The sequence below is a fragment of the Manis javanica genome, chromosome 3 (genome assembly GCF_040802235.1).
Source record: "Manis javanica isolate MJ-LG chromosome 3, MJ_LKY, whole genome shotgun sequence".
NCBI lineage: Eukaryota > Metazoa > Chordata > Mammalia > Pholidota > Manidae > Manis > Manis javanica.
In genome coordinates, this window is record NC_133158.1 from 112,369,608 (window position 1) to 112,394,163 (window position 24,556).

The 24,556-nt window shown below is 34.3% G+C and overlaps 1 protein-coding gene across 18 annotated transcripts in view; it reads right to left on the reverse strand.

Annotated features, from left to right (window-relative positions):
* Positions 1 to 24,556, reverse strand: part of DLG1 (discs large MAGUK scaffold protein 1) — a 318,440-nt gene that overhangs the window by 19,077 nt on the left and 274,807 nt on the right. For 5 of the 18 annotated variants that reach the window (XM_073231852.1, XM_073231851.1, XM_073231856.1 and 2 more), the window contains 6 exons: positions 21,251 to 21,350; positions 13,254 to 13,295; positions 12,560 to 12,595; positions 11,073 to 11,123; positions 10,089 to 10,190; positions 9,662 to 9,834 (listed from right to left, as the gene is read on the reverse strand). In XM_073231852.1, coding sequence (XP_073087953.1) covers positions 9,662 to 9,834; positions 10,089 to 10,190; positions 11,073 to 11,123; positions 12,560 to 12,595; positions 13,254 to 13,295; positions 21,251 to 21,350 — 504 coding nt within the window. Of the gene's footprint in view, positions 1 to 9,661; positions 9,835 to 10,088; positions 10,191 to 11,072; positions 11,124 to 12,559; positions 12,596 to 13,253; positions 13,296 to 20,525; positions 20,560 to 21,250; positions 21,351 to 24,556 lie in introns of all 18 variants that reach the window. The other 13 variants (XM_073231860.1, XM_073231855.1, XM_036998242.2 and 10 more) reach the window with 5 other exon arrangements.

Below are 24,556 nucleotides of genomic sequence, written 5' to 3' on the forward strand. Positions count from 1 at the left end.
ACCCCTATGATGCGAATATTGATCCGTTTGGATTGGTCACACAGTTCTCTTAATATTCTTTCATTCCTGGAGATCCTTTTATCTCTCTCTGCCTCAGTTTCTCTGTATTCCTGTTCTGATTTCTATTCCATTAACAGCCTCTTGCACCTCATCGAGTCTGCTCTTAAGTCCTTCTATTGATTGTTTCATTTCTGTTGTCTCCCTCTGGACTTCATTTTGGCTCTTGCATATTTCTCTGCAGGTCCATCAGAATGGTTATGACTTTTAGTATGAATTCTTTTTCAGGAACATTGGTTATACCTATCTCGCCAGGCCTTCTCTTTGGGGTTGTCTGAGTGATTTTTGACTGGACTTGATTCTTCTGCCTTTTCTTGGTGATAGAAGTGATTGCCAGCAGGTTGTGTGTGTGTCAGCTGACAGAACAAAGTCCCTCCTGCTTGCTGGTCACTTTGCCCTTCCTTATTGCCTGTGCCATCTACCCGCACACAAGGAGCAGTCTCTGGGTTAATCTCCTGAGCTGCCCTGGGCAGGATGGTCCACAGGATAGCCTGGGGCACTGTGGGGGTTCGCAGACACACCAGATGTGTTCTCCTGCAGGAACGGCATCTCTTCGTGCCTTTCGTACCTTGCTCCAGTTTCCTCTGTCTGTACCGGGTAGCTGCGCACTGGCGGCAGTCTCTGGGTTTGTCCTGGTTAGCTGTGCAGGGGGGTAATCTCTGTGTGGTTGCTGTGGGCGGGGCTGCTCCCCCGCTGGTCTGCGGCAGTAGCGGTTCAGCTGGTTTGCTTGCAGTGCTGGCAGGGGAGATTGAACAGCAGGCTCCTTACTGCTGTGAAGGGCTTCGGAGCTGTGTTGCCACCCAGGGGGTTAGGGCACCTAAAGTTCCCCTTAAGTTTCCTAGCCTGCTGGGCTTTGTGTGCCGGGATGATTTTGTCCAGTGGTTAAGTCCTTGTCCCTTTAAGACTTTAAAAAGCACCTGCTTTTCTTTTTTCCCAGGAGAGCCAGCTGTGGGGACTCCCTCACAGTCTCTGTCTTGGATTTTACTTTTCCATTTCTCTAATATCCAGTACACCATGCAATGTGTCTGTGCTCACAGTGCAGAGTACTAGGGCTGGTTATTTAGTAGTCTGTGCTTCCACTCCCTCCCTACTCTGATTCTATTCCTCCCACCGGTGAGCAAGGGTTGGGGGAGTGCTTGGGTTCTGCCAGGTCCCAGCTTTGTATCTTACTCTTTTTGTGAGATGCTGAGTTCTCACAGATGTAGATGTAACCTGGCTGTTGTACTGTATCTTCTGGTCTCTCTTTTAGAAATAGTTGTATTTTCAAAAATATATATGGTTTTGGGAGATTTCTGCCACCCTACTCACGCCCCATCTTGAGTCGTCCCTTTTGGTCAAGTCTAATATTCTTTCAGGAATGTTTTATGTATTTTCTCATATAAATCTGCATATTTCTTTCTAAGTATTTTATATTTTATTTTTTATTATAAATGGGATTTTCTCTGTCATTTTCTTCTAACTGGTTACTGCTCATGTAAGTGAAGGCTATTAATTTCTACATATTAACTTTATGTATTGTTACCTTACTCCAGTATTTTATGATGTCTTTTATAACAGTCTTTAATTTAGTAATGAATTTATAATTTAGTCTATAAAATAAATCTTATAATAGAGTTTGTATGGCTCACCAGGTATATTACATGAAAACAGAGAAACCCAGTTTTACTTCTTTTCCAATTCTTATGCCTCTAATTGATTTCTCGTCTAATCACATTGACCTATACATTGAGTACAATGAATACCTCAAGGACTATGTTGAATAAACATGGATACAATGGACATCCTTGTCTTATTTCTCATCATAATGGAATTGCTTCATGTTTCTCCCACTAAGGACTTAAAACTAAGAATATCTATTCGTCCATCTATCTACCCACCCATCTCAATCTCTCCTCTTTTCTTTAAAATAACAATCTTTGTATATTTGAATTTCTTTTACCCCCAGGAAAGGTACTGAATTCTACCAACAGCTTTTTGGCATCTCTGGATATATGACTCTTTCGTTAATGTAGTAGGTTGTATTAATAGACTTCCTAACGTTGAGTTGATCTTAAATTGCTTAATATCCCATTTGGTCATATTTTTGCAATACGGTATTTTGTTTACTAAAATATTTAACATTTTTGTGTTAATATTTTTAAGTGATATTGGTCTATGATTTTCATGTTGTCATCAGGTTTAAATATCAACATTAGACTTGCTTTATAAAAAGAATGCTTTTGAATAGTTTATGGGGCTTTAGAACAATGTACCCTTTCAAGATTTGGTAGAATTCCCCTTTGAAGCCATGTGAGCCTGGATGATTTTGGGGGTAGTTCCTTGATAACTTGCTGTATCTCTTCTACAGATTTCTTTTAAAGAAATCTTTCTGTCTTTGATAGGCTAACTTTGGTAAACTGTATTGTGCAGCAGATGGGAATTTCTGACCAGGATTCCCACTTGGCCTTAACAGCCCCCGCTCTATATGTAATAAGAGCCTATTTGCACATCCATAGGATACTTACTGGGGGCATAGTCATGGGAGTACTGGCCCAGGGTACAGGTGAAGAAGAAACTCCCTATCTCCTCTCCTCAGTTTCTGGTACAGAATTTTGGTCAGGTGTCCACCAGTCATGAGAGACCCACCCACAGAGTTTCTCCCTGTGCTAGGTGTGGGAAGTAGAGGACTACTGGGAGACTGGGGAGAGAGCTGTGGAACCCCAGTGCTCCTGGAGAATTAAGCCCCAGTGTGGGAGCAGGGAGCTTGGACAGTGAAGGAGGGAAGACTGGTGGGAGAGAGAGGAAAGAACGGAGGCTGGTGGAGGGAAGCCAGAGCAGAGGAGAGACTGAGATCTACTGCTGTGAGAATAATTCTTCCCCTTTTAAGCCCCAACTTCTTGCCCTTGCCTTTATTCAATCTTAGTGCATTCACAGGGAATTTCCCCTGGGTGGGGAAGCCCCTCCTCCCAGGGCAAGGGCAAAAGTATTTACCTAGGAAATTATATGTCTCAACAAGATTTTAAAATTTAGTTACATAAAAAGAAGCAAAGCAGTTTATTTCATAACATTTCAATGGTTATATTTTCTTATCACTCCCTGAATCCATTATTTGTGATTATTACTTTTTCTTATTGAAGTATAGTTGATATACAATCTTATATTGGTTTCAAGTATACAATGGAGCAGATCAACAGTCACTCATACTATTAAATCCTTGCCCCCAACAGTGCAGTTACTATCTGTTAACACAGGAAGATGTTACAGAATCATTGGCTATATTCTTCATGCTGTACTACCACTCCCATGACCAACTTATATTATGATGGAGAATTTTTGTGTCCCTTTATTCCCTTCACCCTTCCCACCCCCCCAGTCCAACCCCTCCCCCATGGTAACCACCAGTCACTTCTTAGTGTCTATGAGTCTACTGCTCTTTTTTTCATTTTGTTTATTTTTGGATCCTACAAATAAGTGAAATCATATGGTATCTGTCTTTTTTTACCTGGCTTATTTCACTTGGCATAATACCTCCTAGGTTAACCCATGTTGCCCCAAATCGCAGGATCTTTCTTTTTCTGTGGTTGAATAATATTCAATCGTGCATATGTACTACCTCCTCTTTATCCATTCATCTACTGATGGACACTCCGGTTGCTTCCATATCTTGGCTATTGTAAATAATGCACCAAAAAACATAGGGGGAATTACAGCTTTTGAACCAGGGATTTTGTAGGAGTAGAATTACTGGATTGTATGATATTTCTATTTTCAGTTTCCTGAGGAACCTTCATACTGCTTTCCACAGGAGATGCACCAATTCACATTCCCACCAACAGTGTAGGAGGGTTCCCGTTCCTCCATATCCTTGCCAACACTTGTTATTTCTTGTTTTTTAGATAGTGCCATTCTAACTGGTGTGAGGTGTTATCTCATTGTGGTTTTGATTTCTACTTCTTTGAAGATTAGTGATGTGGAACATCTTTTTCATGTGCCTGTTGGTCTTTTGCATTTCTTCTTTGTAGAAGTGTCTGTTCAGGTCTTCCACCCATTTTTTAATTGGGTTATTTGTTTTTTTGGTGTTGAGTCATATGAGTTCTTTATATATTTTGGATGTCAACCCCTCATCAGGTATGTTGTTTACAAATATATTCTCCCATACTATAGGTTTTTTATTCTGTTGATGGTGTTCTTTGGTGTACAGAAGCTTTTTAGCTTGATGTAGTCCACTTGTTCATTTTTGCTTTTGTTTCCATTGCCTGAGATCTGTCAGAAAAAACTGCTCATGCTTACATTCAAGAGATTTTTGCTTGTTTTCTTCTAAGAGTTTTATGGATTTATGTCTTACAGTTAGGTCTTTAGTCCATTTAGAGTTTACTTTTGTATATGGTGTTAGGAAGTAATCCAGTTTCATTCTTTTGCATGTTGCTGTCCAGTTTTCCCAACACCAGTTATTGAGGAGGGTGTCATTTCCCCACTGAATATTCATGGCTCCTTTATAGTATATTAATTGACCATATATGCCTGGGTTTGTATCTGGGCTCTCTATTCTGTACCATTGGTCTATGGGTCTGTTCCTGTGCCAATACCATACTGTTTTTGATTACTGTAACATTATAGTAGAGCTTGAAGTGAGGGAGGTAATACCTAGGTTTGTTCTTTCTCAGGATTGCTTTGGCTATTTGGGATCTGTGACTATTCCCTTTTAAAAAAGTCAGATTAGTTAGTGGTTTTTTATTGTGTTACTTATTTTTTAAAATCTACTTTTCTACTTTCTATATCTTAATTTCTCTAAAAAAATTAAAAAATAATTTTTATTATAAAAAGGAATAGATATGAGCAACAAAAAATTTAAGTAGTTCTAAAGGGATATAAACTTAAGTGTATAAGTTCTCTTTTTCTCCAAAGCACCTGAAGGATTATCAGTTAATTTGTTAGAACAGTTTGATAAAGGCATAATGGATATACAATAAACTGCATGTATTTAAAGTACACAATTTGGTATGTTCTGGCATGTACATATATACCCTGAAATCACTATAACTGAGATAATAAACATTTCAATAACCTCCCAAAGTTCCTCATGGTCTTTTGTAACCTCTCTCTCTCTCATTCCTCCCCCAAGCAACTATTAGCCTGCTTTCTATTACTACAGATTAGTTTGAAATTTTTAGAACTTTATATAAATAGAATCATTCAGTATGTTCTCCTTTGTTGTCTGGCTTTTTTCAGTCAGCATAATTGTTTTGGGGTTTATCTATATTGCTGTGTATAGCAATAGTTTCCTTTTATTGCTGAGCAGTATTCCATTACATGGATATACCACACTTTACCCTTTCACACTGGCTAAGCAGATTTGGGTTGTTTCCATTACAAACAGAGCTGCAGTGAACATTAACATACAAATCTTTGTGTGGACATATGCTTTCTTTTTTCTTGGGTAAATACCTAGAAGTGGGTCATATATTAGGTGCATCTTTAAATTGTTTTTCAAAGCAGTTGTTTTATATTTTCACTGAGCAGAGTACAAGAGTTCCAACTGCTGCATATCTATGTTAAAAGTTGGTAATGATCAGTTTTTAAAAATTTAGCCATTCTAATGGATGTGTAGTTGTACTTCATTATGGTTTCAATTTGTATTTCCCTAATGACTGATTATGTTAAGTATCTTTTCATATGCTTACTGGTCATTTGTATATCTTCTTTGGAAAAATGTCTTTTCAAATACTTTGCCCATTTTTAACTTGGGTTATTTGTCTTTTTAAAGTTATTGTGTTGTCATGGTGTGGGGGGGACCATGGGGAAGACAGTGTTGCACAAAGAAGGCAAATAGTGTCTCTGTGGCATCTTACTACACTGTTGGACAGTGACTGCAATGAGGTATGGGGGGGACATGGTAATATGGGTGAATGCAGTAACCACATTGTTTTTTCATGTGAAACCTTCATAAAAGTGTATATCAATAATACCTTAATAAAAAAGTTACTGTGTTGTAAGAATTCTTTACACATTTTGAATACAAGTCTTTTATGAGATATATGATTTGGAAGTATTTTCTGTCCTAATATATATGGCTTATCTTCTTATTCTCTTAACAATGTTGTCTAAATAGCAAAGTTTTAATTTTGATGAAATTGAATTATCATTTTTTTCTTTTATGGATTGTGCTTTTGGTATATCATCCTAGAAATCTTTGTTAATGCCAAAGTCACAAAGATCTTCTTGTATGTTTTCTTCTACAAAGTTACAGTTTTAAGCTTTACATTTATAATCTACATTTACTTGGTTTTTGTATATGGTATGCAGTGTGGCTAAGCCATCATTCCAGCACCCTTTGTTGAATGAATATCTCTTTCTACACTTAATTGCCTTTATACCTTTGTTGATAGTCGTCCATACATATGTGGGTCTATTTAAGGATTCTCTAGTATGTTTCACTGACCTACTTGTTTATCTTCATGTGAATACTACACTTGATTAATCAAGTAGTGCGAGTCCTTCAGTTTTGCTCTTTTTCAAAGTTGTTTTTGCTATTCTAGATCTTTTGTATTTCATATGAACTTAGACTCAGCATGTCAATTTCTATGAAGATGCCCGCTGGGATTTTGACTGGGGTTGTACTGATTTAAAGCTCCATCTAGAGAGAACTGACATCTAAACAATATTGAATATTTCAATCCATGAACATGGTATTTCTTTCCTTTATTTAGGTATCCTTTGTTTCAGCAGTGCTTTGTAGTTTTTAGTGTACTGGTATGCAAATCTTTTGTCAGACTTATCTCAAGTATTTAGTAATATTTTTTGCTGCTACTGTAAATAAGTTTTTCAAAATTTCAATTTATGATCTAGTATATAGAAATATAACAGATTTTTGTTTAATAACTGATACTGTATCTGTGCACTTCCATGTACTGAGAGACTATTTCCTTCCCCACATTGGAGTTTTAAGCAATTATTTCTTCAAAGATACTTTCTATTCTCTCTTCTTCTAGTACCTCTACAATATTAGCAAATATTATTCCACTTGGATTGGTCACACAGTTCTCTTAATATTCTTTCATTCCTAGACACCCTCTTTTCTCTCTCTGCCTCAGCTTCTTTGTATTCCTATTCTCTAATTTGTCTTCCATTTACCATCTCCTCTACCTCATCCAATCTTTTAAATCCCTCCATCATGTTTCATTTCAGCTACTGCATTTTTCAAGGTGTCTATCTCTCTCTCGAATTCATCCCTTAGCTCTTGAGTATTTTTCTGTAGCTCCATTAGCATGCTTATGAGTTTTATTTTGAATTCTTTTTCAGGAATATTGGTGATTTCAGTTTCACTGAGCTGTCTTTCTGGTGTTTGAGGGATTTTAGATTGAACAAGGTTCTCCTGCCTTTGCATAATCTTATTGGCTGATGAGAAATATTAGGTTTGTGTAGGTGGCACCCTCTAGTGCCCAGAAGCTCTGCTCTTCAGAGCTGCCCAGCACCTGGAGCAATGGTAGTGGTCACAGGCAAGTGGTCTGGTGCCTACCCTAAAGAGCAAGTTCTTTCCTGCTTCCCGGCTGCAGTGCCAGCTTTAGCTGTCAGGGCCAGTGGGCCATGTGCAAGGAGCAGCCTCTGTGTTAAGGTCCTAAGCTGCTTAGGTGGGGCTGCCTTCCTGCTGGCCTGGAGTGATGGCGGGGGTTGCAGGTGAGCTGCACTGGTGCCTGCCAGGAGTATAGAGCTCTTTATTGCTTCATGGCTGCAGTGCCTGCTTCCGCTGTCAGGGCCAGTGAGCCACATGCAGGGAACAGCCTCTGTGTTAAGGCGCTAAGCTGTTGTAGATGGGGCTGCCCTCTGGCTGGCCTGGAGCAATGGTGGGAGTTGCAGGCAAGTGGTGCTGGTGCCTGCTGAGAGGACAGAGCTCTTTTCTGCTTTCCAGCCACATTGCCTGCCTCTGCTGTCAGGGCCAGTGAGCTAAGCGCACAGGGAGCAGCCTCTGCATTAAGGCCCTAAGCTGCCATAGGCAGGACTGCCTTCCAGCTGGCCTGGAGCGATGGCGGGGGCTACAGGTTTTTGTATAGGTGTCGGAGGGGAGGATGGAGCAGTAGGCTGCTTATCATGGCGGGGGGCCTTGGCGCTGCATTGCCAGCCAAAGGGATGGAGCACCTGAAGCTCCTGAAAGTTCCCAATCTGCTGGGCTGAGTGTGCCAGGACGATTTTGTCCACCTGTTCCTTCTCCTGAGCAGCAAGCTCTGTGTAATCCTTGCCCCTTTAGCAGCCCTCTCACTGTTGGGAAGTCTTTCAAAGTGCCTGCCTTTCTTTTGTCGCAGAGCAGGTGGCTGTGGGAATCTTTCTCCACAAGCAGCTGGACTCTGTCTCTGACTTTGCTTTTCAAGCAGTCTGATCTCCAGAGCACCACGCATTGTGGGTTTGTGCTCCCGGAGTAGATTTCCAGGGCTGGGTATTTAGTAGTCCTGGGCTTCTACTCCCTCCCAGCTCTGTTTCTCTTTCTCCTGCCAGTGAGCTGGAGTGGAGGGAGGGCTTGGGTCCTGCTGGGTTGCGGCTTGGTTATTTTACCCTTTTGTGTGATGTAGATTTTCTGTTCTCTTTTCCTAGATGTAGACTGGCTAGTACAATCTTACTTCTGGTCACTCTTTGAGGAATAGTTGTATTTGCTGTATTTTCGTATTATATGTGGTTTTGGGAGGAGATTTTTGCCTCACTTCTCACACCATCATCTTTTTTCTATGATCACTGTTCTAAAATTATTTCATGGGTTCTGATATGCACTATTATTATTTGTAAGAATTCTGAAATTTCATTTTGAATTTTCTCTTTCACATAAGAATTAACAGGCGGTATTAAAATTTCCAGTTGCGCAGCCCTTATTGTTTTTGATTTTCTAATAATTTATAGCTTACTGCATTATGATAAGAGCATTACTCCACTTTGTGGAACTTCCTGATCCCTTCTTCTCCACACAGTTTGCACAAGAAATAGCTTGCTGTGATTTGGTTTTTACTTTTCTATTCATCAGTTATTTGAAGTTTGGACACTGTTTTTTCAGTTAGGCTGAGGGTGTGGTCTTTAGATTTTTGAAAAATAAAATAAAGCTAAAGCTACAATGTCCTTCCCTTTCTCCAAAGAAAAACCACTGGATAGTGGCTGTGTGTACTCCTGAAGTAGATGTGTGCATGTTTTTACACTGTTTTCTGCTGAATGACTAATCAGGAGAAACTTTTGTCTTGTCTCAGTACCAAGCACAACTACTCTTATCTTGAACATCTGGTTCATTTTTATTAAGGGGCATTGCTGATCTTAGCTCCATAACAGACTAGATGTTGGAAAGCTAGGGCTAAACATGGTCTATCCCAAATGTATAGGATTTAAAAATAATAACATCCTCTCTTAGATTTGTGTTATTTCTATTCTCATTTTCTTTGTTCATCTTTTTTAACTACTTTATCTTGTGTGTATTTTTCTAAGCCACTTAAAATTAAATATTTAGTTGAATGAATTCATAACATTAAAGTAATGCTGTAACACCTATCCTGTTTTTCAAAAATATGAATTAAAAGTTTCTATCTTATCATTCTTTTCATACTGTCAAAGGCATACCTGATTAGAAACTATATCCTCGGATCACTTTGATGCTCACCTTTTCTGCTACTTCTCGTACAGACTGAACACTTGTTCCATACAGATGATTGTTATACTGGCCAGCTTCAATGAATTTATGTTCCTGGATATCTTTTTCCATCTGCTCTCTTGAAGTCACAAAATGATAATCTCTTCCATCTACTTCATAATCTCGTTTTGGTCTAGTTGTATCTTTAACAGAGTGTAATTTAAAGAAGGGTTTAGTATTAAAAAACAACAACCCCATTTTCTACATAAATAATTCTTTCATAAAGTTCAACACAACAGAGATTAATCTGAATTGAAAAGGGACAATAATATGGAGGATGGAGGAATAATAAAATAACTAAGTATAAGCTATTAAAAAACAATAATATTTATTTTTACCACACACAGCGACACAATGTCAACAACAATTATTGGGAATTTTCATGTGGGTTACTCACGAGGAACACATGATCCAAATTTGTCAGGAAATTCTGAGATCAAGTCATCATTTATCCTGTCTTTCATAGGTCCCAATATGATCACTGGTCGTGTATAGTTAACTATAAAGATAAACTGCATGTCAAAAGGAATAAACACTCAACAAACAGCAATGTATTTATTTCCCCAGAGAACAAAAATATCCTTAACTATTATGAAATTTTTTTTTCTTTCTCCACCAATGATGCCTAACTCACTAGTTTATAAACCTTTACTAAGTCTTAAACTTAAGTCAATCTCCTGTTGGAAGTCAAATACTTAATAAATTCAACCAAGTTAAATTTAGCATTTTAGCAGATAATGTTTCTATACATTCCTAACATCATCTAATTACAAATGAGGAAGCAGTTCAGTGTTGTACTGATTCTTTCTGAAGTAGAAATTGTAAGGAACTACATCAAAGAAGGGCAAACAATAAACTGGGTATAAGTGATATAATCAAAGTAGTGATCTAGAAAGATGATCTAATGAAGTGTATACATTGGATTGTAAGGGGTTATGCTGGAAGCAGGGAGACTGTTAGTGAGAATCAGAATCAAATTGTGTCAGGAGGGAAAAAAGGAGGTTATAACTAAGAAAGATATAGACTAAATAAGGCAGAGAAATTGAATGACTGAATGGACAAGGAAGATGAGGAATAGGAAAAGATCAAAGATGCGTCCAGGATTTTGAACAATGGTGAGTGAAGGACAGTGATACTGTTATGAATACGGGGAAGAAGTTGCTTAAGAAATAAAACACCAATATAAATGACTAGATTCTAATATACTGTGGGCTGAACTATGCTTCACAAAATACATACAGTAAATTTCTACATACATGCTATATAGTAAAAAATATAGCATAATTCTAATAAAATGTTTTCTTTTTTGAGGTGCTAGACTTATTTTCCAAATTAATAATATTTTTCTAAAGATTGTAAAACATCTACAGGTTTCACAAACCTTCTTGTTGATTCACTGGTTCATAAGATAAGACATATTCTTCTTGACCACCTATTAGAAAGTTAAAATAGAGATGAGAAAAATCTATAAAGATAATTAATGCTAATTTAATTCTTCATACATAACATATAATTACTAGGACTTTCTGAGAGAACAGCAAAAATGTAGAAAAAGATACTTTATAAATTATTTATGGCAAGATTTAGTTGAGAAAATGTGGCAAATTATACTCATAAAGATGTTTGATAAACATAAAAACAAAATATAAATATGCTATTTAATAGCTACCTTTCTGTTATTCTGTGTTTTACAGATTATCTTTACATCTATTTAAAATCTTTATGTTGTCAAGTATGAGCTGTTAACTTTTTATTTAGAATCTAAAAATTATTAAATCTTATTATAGACTAATAATACTTTAGTGAGTGGTTCTACATATATGCATTTTAGGTAATTTCCTGCTATTAAGAACATGCTGCTTTGTTCCAACCAAGTATAATATTTAACAGAGTACATACATGTTTTTATAATTACAAATATCTTATAATAAAATTTTTTTAATGTAAAAGTAGAATTATTGTCACTAGTTCACTAATGAAAAAAAATCACTGATTATTCTATTAATTCTTTTGTTTAATTAAAAAAAATTTAAAGTGAGTTTAAAAAACTGCATAAAATCAAATCCTTCCCTTCTAACTATGAATTCCACAGATAGTAAAGGAGATAAGATATATCCTGCTTTTATCTTAAAAGTACTTTAGAAGTTAAATTAAATCCTCAAATTAAAATAAAGGTTTAGAGCTTAAGAATATCATAAAAAAGTCTACAAATTATATGTTGACTCACTGAAAAAACTACAGAAGAGTTAAAAATTTCAGAGGAGTTTTTAACACACAGCACATATGTGTAGAAAAATTAGGAAGGATTGTTAATTCAAGTGGCTCAATGAAAGCAATCAACATTGGATAATATATTTGAAGATATTTTCCTTGATTATCAAGATTCTTTAATATTTTCACTAAATTTGTTGGTTTACATTATGTGAGTGTAGCTCTAATCTTTTCAATTCATATATTAGAATAAGTATTCTTTCCTGCTTTCAAAGTGTATTTTATTTTCAAGTTTATTATAATTTGCAAAATATATATTTACAAGATGCTTTTTAAAGCAGTATATATAAAACATGGTTTACATGTTGACAAAAACATGCAATCTGAATATTCCACACCTATAATTCATGCAAATGGTGAGAGAGACAGTATATACTTTCATTACCGCTTTTTAGTTTAGGATGCTACTCAACTACTCTATAGTGAATTCAGATTACGAGTTAATAAAATGCTAAAATACAAGAACTCACATTCTCATATAAAAAAAGAAAATCATTAAGTATTATGCAGAAAAAATGACTAATCAGATGAATGAGGGTTAAAAGTATATACTGTCAACATGAAGAATAATTAGAGACTGATATTAAAAGGATGGACCTTTTGAGCAGCCATACTCATCTGTAATCAAGATTACTTTCATATTAGACAGCAGTAAAAAAGAAGTCAGAAAAACAATTTTAATTTTTAAGGTACTGCAACTGATAATACTCATGTACTCTCCCCTCCTCCAATGCCCAAATCTGTTTAAAAACTTCACATACTTGTATAGTTCACTTAATAATACAATGCTAAGAATGTAGCACAAAACCAAAAAAGAATTCAGTGTTCAGTGTTACTTTTGAGCAACTGTTGAAAATTTTCATCATTTCTTATGTTCACCAAAAAACTGATGAATAAACTGATCTAGACCGGTATTGGTGACAGAATAAAAAAGGAAATAAAGCTAATTAAAATCTAACATTGCTGATGTTAAAAACAGAATTACTAATGAAAATGGCAAAATACAAGTTTATCCTCGCTTAACTAGATTATTTACTTCTTATAAGAAATACACATACACATATATCCGTACTATGTACACAAATAGCATTGTTTGTAAATTAACTTCTGTACATACAGTATGATTTTCCAAGTACAGCTTGACTTGGCTCTCCCTGATTTTTAAATATTAAGCATTTAATTTTCAGTTTTTAGAACATATAACTATGGAAAAAAATCCCAAAAGATATATATATATATATATTATATATTACTTGTGATTACAAAAGAACAAGTAACTTAAAACACTTACGGTAACTACTTTCACTATCGCTGGCATTAGAGGTTATGTGCTCTGAAATTGCAGGACAATGGGAAAAAAAAACCAGTGTCATGAGTTTAAAAAACAGCAAATTATCAAAATAAACACAAGGCAACATTACAAAATGTTGATATATAAACCAATATACCCAAAGAATTTTTAAAAAGCATTTTTTACTTTCTTTGAAAAGTTTTATTTTTTCAAATAAATAAATAAGAATTAAAAGGAAAAAAACCTTGTAATTAAGGACAATGTTTCATTTTTGTACAACACAATTTATGACAAATCAATATTAAAATATGAAGTAGACTATGACAAAGAGGATAACGTGATCCTATTACCCCAACTGTAAGCCATAAAACCTAAAGAGAAAATGTACTTGGCACCATTTAATTTAGTTTATGAAACAATAAAGACTGACAATGGAGACAAATTATATTTGAGCAAACACATGCCCATTTTAATGAAGGGAGGTCTTAAAAAATAAATAAATGATCTTGCTTTTAGTTCAGTTTCTTTCTTGGTTCCTGAAAAGAAATGATAACCCAGTGTTTCTGAGATCACTTAAAATATTATAGATTTAGATGCCTCAAAAATAATCAAATGGAAGATAATTCTAGTGGGTGGGATTTTAAAATAGACTAGTATTTCTGAGAAACTCTTTGATAAAACTAACAATGGCTGCTTTGTAAAACACAGAAGATAAAGCAAATTCAGCCAGGTTCATTGCATGGCCCCTCCTTAAACATGACCTCATTCCATAACTTCATTTTTTTAGTAAACATCAGGTGCTCTACCCATGTAAATGTAATATCCAAGGTTCTTTCAATAAATATCTCCCTTGAATAAAACAAAGTAATTTTATTTATAAAAAGTAAAAGCCACAATAGTTCATGGGAGGGCGGGCAATCTAAGTATCTTATATGAAGCAAAGGAAAAAAACAAAGGATAAGGAAAAAGTTTGACAAGTATTTGCTGTACCATGCTACACAGTTTCATAAAACCAAGTGCCACTACTGAAAAGTGCAGAGAATTATGAACTGAAAATTTCAAGTAAAGATAACAGTTCTTGAATTGCTGCCATAGTGAAAAACAAATGTTGTTCTAACCTACAAAGACAAGGTAACTTTTTTTTTAACGGTGTCATTGATATACAATCTTATGAAGGCTTCATATGAGCAACACTGTGGTTACTACATTCACTCATATTATCACGTCCCTGGGGCCCCCACCATTGCAGTCACTGTACATCAGTGTAGTAAGATGCTATAGAGCCATTACTTGTCTTCTCTGTGATATACTGCCTTCCCCATGACTCCTCTACATTATGTGTTAATCATAATGCCCTTTAATCCCCTCCTCCATCCCTCCCCTCCCACCCTTTCCTTTGGTAACTGCTAGTCTTTTGGAGTCTGAGTCTGCTGCTGTTTAGTTCTTTCAGTTTTGCTTTCTTGTTATACACCACAAATGAATGAAATCATTTGATACTTGTCTTTCTCCATATGGCTTATTTCACTGAGCATAATACCCTCTAGTTCCATCCATGTTGTTGCAAATGGTAGGATTTGTTTTCTTCTTATGGCTGAATAATATTCCACTGTGTGTATGTACCACCTCTTCTTTATCCATTCATCTACCGATAAGACACTTAGGTTGCTTCCATATCCTGGCTGTTATAAATAGTGCTGCGATAAGCATAGGGGTAGATATGTCTTCTTGAATCTGTGATCTTGTTTTCTTTGGGTAAATTCCTGGGAGTGGAATTCCTATGTCAAATGCTATTTCTATTTTTAGTTTTTTGAGGAATCTCCACATTGTTTTCCACAATGGTTGAACTAATTTACATTCCCACCAGTGTAGGAGGGTTCCCCTTTCTCCACATCCTCACTAGCATTTGCTATTGCTTGTCTTTTCGATGTTGGCCATCCTAACTGGTGTGAAGTGGTATCTCATTGTGGTTTTAGTTTGTATTTCCCTGATAATTAGCGATGTGGAGCATCTTTTATGGGCCTGCTCACCAGCTGAATCTCTTCTCCGGAGAAGTGTCTGTTCAGATCCTCTGCCCATTTTTTAATCAGGTTATTTGCTTTTTTGGTGTTGAGGCACGTGAGTTATATTTTGGATGTTAACCCCTTGTGAGTTATGTAATTTACGCATATATTCTCCCATACCGTAGTATGCCTTTCTGCTCTATTGATGGTGTCCTTTGCTGTACAGAAGCTTTTTAGTTTGATGTAGTCCCCTTTGTTCAGTTTTGCTTTTCCTTTGCCCAAGAAGATGCGTTCAGGAAAAAAGTTGCTGATGTTTATATTCAAGAGAGTTTTGCCTATGTTTTCTTCTAAGAGTTTTATGGTTTCATGACTTACATTCAGGTCTTTGGACCCATTTCGAGTTTACTTTTGTGTATGGAGTTAGACAATAAATCAGTTTCATTCTCTTACATGCAGCTGTCCAGTTTTGCCAGCACCAGTTGTTGAAGAGGCTGTCACTTCCCCCTTGCGTATCCATGGCTCCTTTACCATATATTAATTGGCTATGTATGTATGGGCTTATATCTCAGCTCTCTACTCTGTCAAGATTACTTTCCTAATCATGGCTATGTATATTTTAAATAAAGCAGGGACATTAAAGATGTTAAGACTGAATAATGTATAAGCACATATGACATGCTGGTTTTTGAAAGTTTCTATTTAAAAACTTCTTCCCACATTACCACATGGATTTCAATATGATCATCTAAAATTGTTGTATAATATTCTGTAGGACTCATAAATCATGATATACCTTACTACTTACTATTCATACATTGTGGTTTGCTTTACACTGTTTTCTACAAATATCAACAAATTATTATGAATGCCTTCCTTTATATAGCTTTTTACCTTTTGTCCTATCTCCTTAAAATTCATTCCCAGAAGTAGGAATGCCACAGGACAAAAAAAATTCTTAAGTTTATACTAGTACTGATATTGCACTCTGCAATCGCTAACATATAAAAGAAAGAAACATTAGTCACTGCAATGGAGTGGGTACAGAGGGAGAGTAGGTATAAGTAACAAAATTAACCATGAGTTGACAATTATAGAAGCAGCATAAATAAATACTTGTGGGGTTTATTTTACTATTCTTTTACTGTTGAGCACATAATAAAAAGTTATAGTTACTGTAATTTTTTTTCTATCTTTTCTGGGGATTTCTCCTACTCTTCTTGTCTCCTTCAAGATTACTAATAGGTGTTAAGCAATCAAATTCTTCAAGTTCTTTCAAGTATTCTTTTACATAACTCCTTAAAATAAAATTTTGCTACTCATACGGTCCTAGAGACAGTATCACCGTCATTGCTTGGGAGCTTATTAGAAAGTTAAATCCTTTTTTTCCTGATAATTAAAAATAATATTTTCAAGGAAGTTCATCAAAGAATATATTCAAACACACAATAAACATATAGGAAGGTGTTTAAGTTTATTAACTATCAGGGAAATGCAAATTAAAACCACAATGGATATCTGTACCATCTACCAGAATAGCTAAAATGAAAAGACAAAAACAAAACAGGTATGTCAAGCACAGAGAAGGAAATGTAGCAACTGGAACTCACATACTACTAGGGCAGGATAGGGGTAGGTAAACTAATACAACCAATTTGGGAAACTACTTGCCAGTACCTACTAAAGCTGAACATATATACGCATCTATGACCCAGCAATTCCTTTCCTAGGTATTTCCCCAACAGAAAGACCTATAGATGCTCACCAAAAGACACATATAAGAAGTTTCAAAACAATACTATCTAAAATAGCCCTAAACATGTTTGTTTATATAAATCTGAGTAATATATGTACAGTTTCATATTTTACTTTTTCATTTATATTGTGAACATTTTCCCATGTCATTATGTTTAATATGATTTTAATGGTTATATAATGTTAAAAAGTAAGGATAAATAATTTTTCATAAACCTCCCAACTGCAAGACATTAGGATAGTTTCAATTTTTTTGGGTTGTAATTTCTAAACAATATTAAAGTAAACATCCTGATAAACAAACTTTTACCTCCATCTGTGATTATGTCCTAAAGGTAAACTCCTTGAAGAAGAATGAATAGATCAAGATATGCTTTTCCAGAAAGGCTGTTCCAATTTACACTCTCAAAAGTAACATATTAAAAGTAGTCATTTCACAGAACCCTTTCCAATACTGGGTTCTCCTTTAAAAGAAAAGTGGGCCAAGGTGATGGATGAGTAAAACATATCATTTTGTTTACTGATTATTAGGGACATTAAACATTTTTTTATATGCTTATTTCATTTGCTAATCTTTTGACCACTCTTCTCATTTCCTTTGCCAGTTATCTAATTAATGAAGTTAGTCTGTTTCTTATTGGCCTGTTAAAAATTTGTAGTGTAAAGACATTATCCTTTTGACAGACATTGTATAAATATATTCAAGCTTTTATTTTTATTTTTATGATATTTGATGACAACTATTTCAAACCTCTCAACCAAGGCTCACCTTTCTCATCAAATATTTCTTCCTGAGAACGTACATCATGTCTTTTTGCTTTACACTCACCCACTACAAATCATCTCTCATGAAAAATTATGGCTTTTACACTTATTCTTAACTTAAAAGTAAGTCTGGTTTTGAAAACTAGGGGCTCTGCACAACTCTGCTTAAATAAGTCTTTAAGATGAGGAGAAAGGAAACATAACAGGAAACCTATGTGCCTATGAGTAAGATTCTGAAGTGTTCTACAAAATGGGAAGCTATAAAAATTGAGCTGCATGCCACAGACAGCTAAAAACCTTGTCTGAAACTGTGTATCATGATTTCACTTTTAAGCACCTTTATATAAGCCCCTCCTAAACCGTATTTCCCTTTAGTCTCTATTAAAGGTATCTTATCCACTTTTTTCCTCCTGAGCTTTTCCAAAATTGCTTTCTTAAAGCATAAAAGCCTTACAGGTTTTTATTTCTAGCTTTTCACAAGTTATGATGATTTAGTTGTATTATCTCAGATTTCCCTCCTACTCTGATTAGTTCTGTTAGTCAAAATTAGGTTTGGGAAGGCAATTTTTTCTCATTGTTTCCTCTACTGTCAAAAGGGAAAACAATTATTTGATTTTCTTTTTTGTAGAATCACTGAATTCATTTCTATGGAAAGTATTTTAGGATATGCTCTTCAGTTAAACACCCTATTTCTTTCAAAGATTGTGTGAAATTACATGCAGAGGTACAGCTTTCTCGATATTCTGTATTGTTTCACATCTCTTAAACAGGTTTATTTCCATGGTTCTCAGTACCTTTATGAGTCCTGTTCTTACAAGGCTTGATAAATACCTATATGAGGTTGCATTAATTTTTTTCCTACATTATAATCTCACAGGATTTTGCTCAGCTTATTCCTTGTTTATATCTTGAGCTCTAAGAGAACACAGATAATGGAGGCTACCAATAATGTCCTTCACCTACCTTTCTTCCCAGTATTTTCTACTGTATAATGGACCCCTTATCAACTGCTGGTCATCTGTTTTATGTGATAACCTCCATCATATCCAGTTTTAGAATTTCATCTTTTTCTGTCTCCTTCAACATTTTCCAAATAAAATATTTTTGACTTGATCATCAAGTTACCGGTGAATAAATTCTTTCAGGCACAGAAACCTATCATTCAAGGTATCTTAAATCACTGTCCAGAAAATTAAATCCTTTCCTAAAACAAACTGGTAATCAGTTAGCATCTGATTCTCTTTCCAAGTTCTAGTCCTCACTTAAAATGAGAGAACGAAAACATGATGTGGTCAAATAGAATTATTATCCATCATAACAGTATCAATATGGGAACCAAATTCTTCATTCACTTCTTTTTGCAATGAGTTTTCCATAGGTCTCTGATAACTCAACAGATAGTAAATATCTCTGGGTCCATTTGTTGATCCATGCCACCTCTAAAGTATGTTATCATTCTTAAAATAAATTCCATTATCATTAAGATTCTGTGGAAATATTTTCCAGTTTTATAGATTTTTACTGATAATTTTTCCCAAAGTAAGAGATTAAAAAAGCATACCACTAGTAATAGTAAATCTATGGCTCTTGCCAAATCCTAAAAAGGCACATGTAAAAATAACAAAATGTGTCTAACAGAAATAATTACATATAAAGCATACTGCCTACAACCTAATACAAACCTTTAATTATTAAGGTTGAAACAAAAGTCAAGTACTTATATAGTTTAGATTAAAATTCCAGTATAAAGTTAGCATAAATCAGAGAAAAAAGTCTTCTCTGATATTTAAATGTTTATTAACGTAGACCTTAGAAAGTTAAAAAATTTTGGCTATATCCTTTATGATCAATGAATTTTAAAGAAATGTTTTCAAAATGCTTAAACCAAAGAACTATCTAGAAAAAAATTTTAGCCTAAAAGATTATTTCTATGACTCACTGTCACTTAAAATTTCACATTTAATTAATTTGAAAACACCCACATTTAAAATTTTGTTTGCTAAAATGGCTTTTCTTTCACTCATTCACTCCAACATTCACTGAATGACTCCTGTATATAAGACTCTGTACCAACTTTTATATGAAGATTAAATACTAGCTAGAAAATTAAAAAAGAACAACACAATAAAAACCAAAGACAGACAACATCTTGGTTAAAGGAAAAACAAAGGGTATTTCTTATAATTCTTTTCATAACTTACAACCTCCTTAAAATAGAGATACACAATTTTATCCCTCTACAGACTGCTATGAACTTGAGGTCCACAATTCTCTAGTACTTAATTAAGATCTATTGTGTTTTATAGTTTCACATTATAGCAATGCTTTTCTAATACAGAATCAAAGTGATTTGAACTTGTTTTAACAAAAAAAGGGGGGCCATAAAACTACAAGGAAGATTATTTTCTACATTCTAATAATGAGGGCAGGTAGTACCATTTCAAAGAACTTGAAGTCTTTTATTTAAAAAATTCATGACAAAAGTAACTGCCATAAAAGCTACAAAAAGGAAAACTTAAGTATGAGCACAGAATTTTTCAAATGACATATGAAAAATGGAGCATTAGAAAAACAAAAGGTGTGTATTATGAAAATAAAAATCCCAAGCAAATTAACATGAAAAGTCTAAAAGCAATCTAAATCATACACCTCCTCATGCCAGAAGGGCACTACCATGAATCTCAAAATGTATCTGAAAAAGGTAGGTCTGTAGATGGAGGTTAAAAAATAACTTGGGAGTATTTTGATCACTTACTCAGGCCTTTTGATCCCATGTCGTCAGGGATCTCCTGTAGAGAGTAGTTTCCAGAGAGCAAGCAATAAAAAGATAATCAAAGAAAATAGTTGTCAGTAATGCATAAAATTGGTGCTACAATAAGAGACAGTTCCAAGACCATTACAGGTGCACATATCTTAAGAGCGTTTTTGTAGATTTCTGAAAGTCTGAAATAAACTAGCAGCTACATGTCACTTACTGAAAGGATGAAAGTTCTATCTTAGAGGCAAATTAGGGTAGAGAAGCAAAATTTGAGACTATTTCTTGTTACTTTAAAAGTAAAATTCAGACTGTCTACATATAATGAAGAAGTACAGTAAGATGGAATGATTTCAGGAGACCTATTAAACAAGAATGGCAGTGCTATTCTTAGAAATCAGTAAGTAGCTTCTTGTATCCATGTTTTTCTTCTCAAATATTCTTCAAAGGTATGTTAAATGTTTTTTTGTAAGAATCCTTACATCAAAGAATTTATTTTAAACATATAGCTTAAAATATTGTTTATTTCAAATTAAGAACTCCTAAAGTGCCAGAAAAGTTAAGATTGGTGTAACAAATTAATTTATGCCTGTTAAGTTGCCGCTGATTAAGACAATTAGTAACCTGTTGCAGCTCTTGAAACTGTCTCCATGGTAACAACCAACTGCAGGGCAGTAGGTCCCTCTACATTTATTTTCAGTTGACCACTGGATCCACATACTTACGGTCAGCATCACTTGTTTCCTGCTCACTCTGGTCCTTGTTCTTGTAGAAGGGGAATTTTCGGGAAAAGAGGTTCTTTTTACGCTTGTCATTGAATGACTGCTGAAGAAGAGAAGGAGGGGCAAAACAAAGGGATGTCTACTGTCTGTGTGTACAAAGGCCCAGCCTAGCAGCTCTGTGAAAGCTGACTCTTGTGACCACAGTGTGCAGTTTGTATCTGAATTTTACTTTAATCACATATAAAGTGAATTTCTGTTTTTGTATTAACTCCTCTAATTCTAATTGTCTTACAACGTGAAAAATTTAGAGTGTAATTCAGTAATACCTAAAAATAATGGACAAGTGCTACTTGATAAAAAAGGGAACAGCAAATCAGATTAGCTGCTGCTATAATACAAAGCAAGTTTTGTATTTTGATCCACATTTTTCTAGATTTCCAGGTACCAGGAACTTTATGTAGCATAAGTTATTTTAAATGGTACTCAAGCTGTTCAAATTTTTTTTATGTATTAGGTAATAATCTTCATTTTGCTTGGCTTGAGTACATTTCTCCCCCCTTCTTTTTTTTGGTGCATCTCCAACAAAATAATGAAAAAGCTACTATTAAAAAAGAAAATAAAAGCAACTGAGAAAGTTGCTTAGGGCTGAATATTTTAAAACAATCTTTTTTATGGAGAAGGGAAAAAAGAAAATCAAATGCTTATGGCATGAATCAGAAAATGGGAAGAAAACTAAGAGGGGGTCCATAAGCACAGTCCAGCAAAAGATTTATCAATGCTATCAAACCAAGGAAGAAGAAGAGTCAGAACTCTCCTGATAACTTGAATGCTATCACAACTGATTTATTTGTCTTAAAATTCTATCCTTATCTATGTTAAAAGTATATAGAAATAAAGTAGAACCAGATTCAATCCTTTGGCACCATGTCCTGATTAGGGAATACAAGTTTGATGCCCATAAAAGCCAAAAAGGCAATTAAGATTCTATCAGTTTATACATAATTGCTATGAGGGAGTTGCACAACTAATTTGATGTCACTTATTGCAGGCAGGGATGTTGGAAATAAGTTTTCCACTTTCTTGAAAGTCCCATTTATGTATTCATAGATTTAAAAGCATGGAGCACAAAGAATGATGCAGCTATTAAAGAGGAAAAGCTTCTTTTGTAATTTCTGGCATAGGCATCCATGTCTTGAAGGAAATGGCCTTACCGATCAATGACACTGGATATTATTATTATTATTGTTATTATTTTTTGAAGCGAGAACAATATAAAGGATAGAAAAATTTGTCCTGATTTTTCTTGATTTTATCCACATCTTAATGCTATCATTATTCTGAAGTATAACAACAAGCAGTATATTTTTGGCACGCCTATATTTTTAAGCATGTGATACCAGGTGATAAGGGTGATCAAGTAGCCTTTAACTTAAAGGGACCTTAGCTCAATTTCTGTTACTTGAAAGGATTTATTTTGGTAAGAATCTTTATTTAAAAAAATTTTTCATTTTTACCTTTATATATCAATAATTCAGGATTAATAAGTCCACAGTTTGTTAGTCATGCAAACTGGCTTTATTTCAATATTAAATTTTGAAGGCTCTGATACCTCTAACCAGAAGTTAAAAACAAAGTTTTTGAGAAAAAAATATTGTGGAGAAATGTGGGTTTATAATTATTAAATAAACTGTCAAGTAGCATTATTTGAATAAAAATCTTTGCTTGAATCCAAATTTTAGAAAAAAGAAAAGTTTCAAAAGAGAAACATTTATTGTAATCAAATTTAAGGAAGGACTAAATCTTTTGTTCATGACAATCATTGGTTTTGAATTTAGTAATAATTTTTATGCTATCTGATGAAAGTGATATTTTTAATAAAAGATTATTTACCCCTTCTACTGCATTTATAGTGGTCAGAGTCAGTTTCACAGCAAACAACCAAAAGAAACATGAAGTTTAAAATGTTTTGATTTTTGATATCTTTGCAGTTAGCCAAAATGAGATACCATAAAGATATCATAATATAGGATAGAAAGAAATGTTTGTTAGTTAAGAAATCAATTAATTGTATTACATTTAAAATCCTCCAGGTGACAAATTTATTAGAAGTGAAAAGAGCACAAGCAAACAAGACAAAAAATGTGTAGGGCAAACACAAACCTGAAGAAACACACTACCTCCAGTTTCTCTATATATTTCAAAACAAAATATTCTGTTTAATTAACATTATTAGTGCTATGTTGCAAGACAGGGTGTAATAAAAATAACTGATAAAAATATCACAAATACATGATACATACATTAAATATCTGAATATAATTTCCATAGTATTTCCAAATAGTTAAATGAATGCTTAAAATGTTAATGAGAAACTGAAATGTTACTATGTCTGTAGTGGAAATAAAGTCCATTAACCACCATGTAAGGAAAGCAAATGAAGAACTTAGAATGGGAAATGCTATTACAGGAAGAAACGCAGTTCTGTATCAATGGCAAGCGTATTTTTACCCCACTCAGTATCATGCATACTTTTGGTGCTGTGTTAGAACACAGTAACTGTGTATAAAGTTGGTTACAGTCAACAAACAAGCTTTAAATATGTCGTTAATTCAGTTAACTTTTTACAGTGTGAAAGAAAAGTTATTAACATGCAACCTCTTCGATACATTGACAGTGTATTTTCCTAAACTATTTTTAAAGACATAAAAAACAAGCACAAAAAGCACTGCATATATTTTACATCCTAAGCATTTACTTGGAATTTTTTTTACTCCAAAAAATTTCTATTTTAAATATTGCTTCAACCACACTATATGATTTTGCATTTTCTAAAAGCTACAAGTTAATTTTAAAGGAATTTATCATTTCTAAAATAACCGAATGCAATTTACTCAGTTTAAATTTATTTGATCATGGGTCATATTTAGGTCTTTTAAATTTTAAAGCTTTTAAAGTTAGAGTGGTTAGTGATATCAGAAATGTACAGAGTAGAGTTCACTTTATTTGATAAGTTTACTTTCCACATTCATTTTAAATATGATCAAAAGTCATATAAAACTTTTGCTTTAGATTAAAAAAAACCCAAAACATAAACCATTGTTCTCATACTATTTCAACATAACACGTGTTCAGCTCTTTCTTTAGGTTTATTGCCAGAATATTTCATTGCAGTAATTACACATGCAGTACATGACAATGCCTATATCTTTTTCATCTACTGACATCCATTAGATTCAAACAGGACTTAAGGTAAATAAAACAAAAATACACCTAAAATACATATGAAAGAATTTCAATGTTATTTCTGAT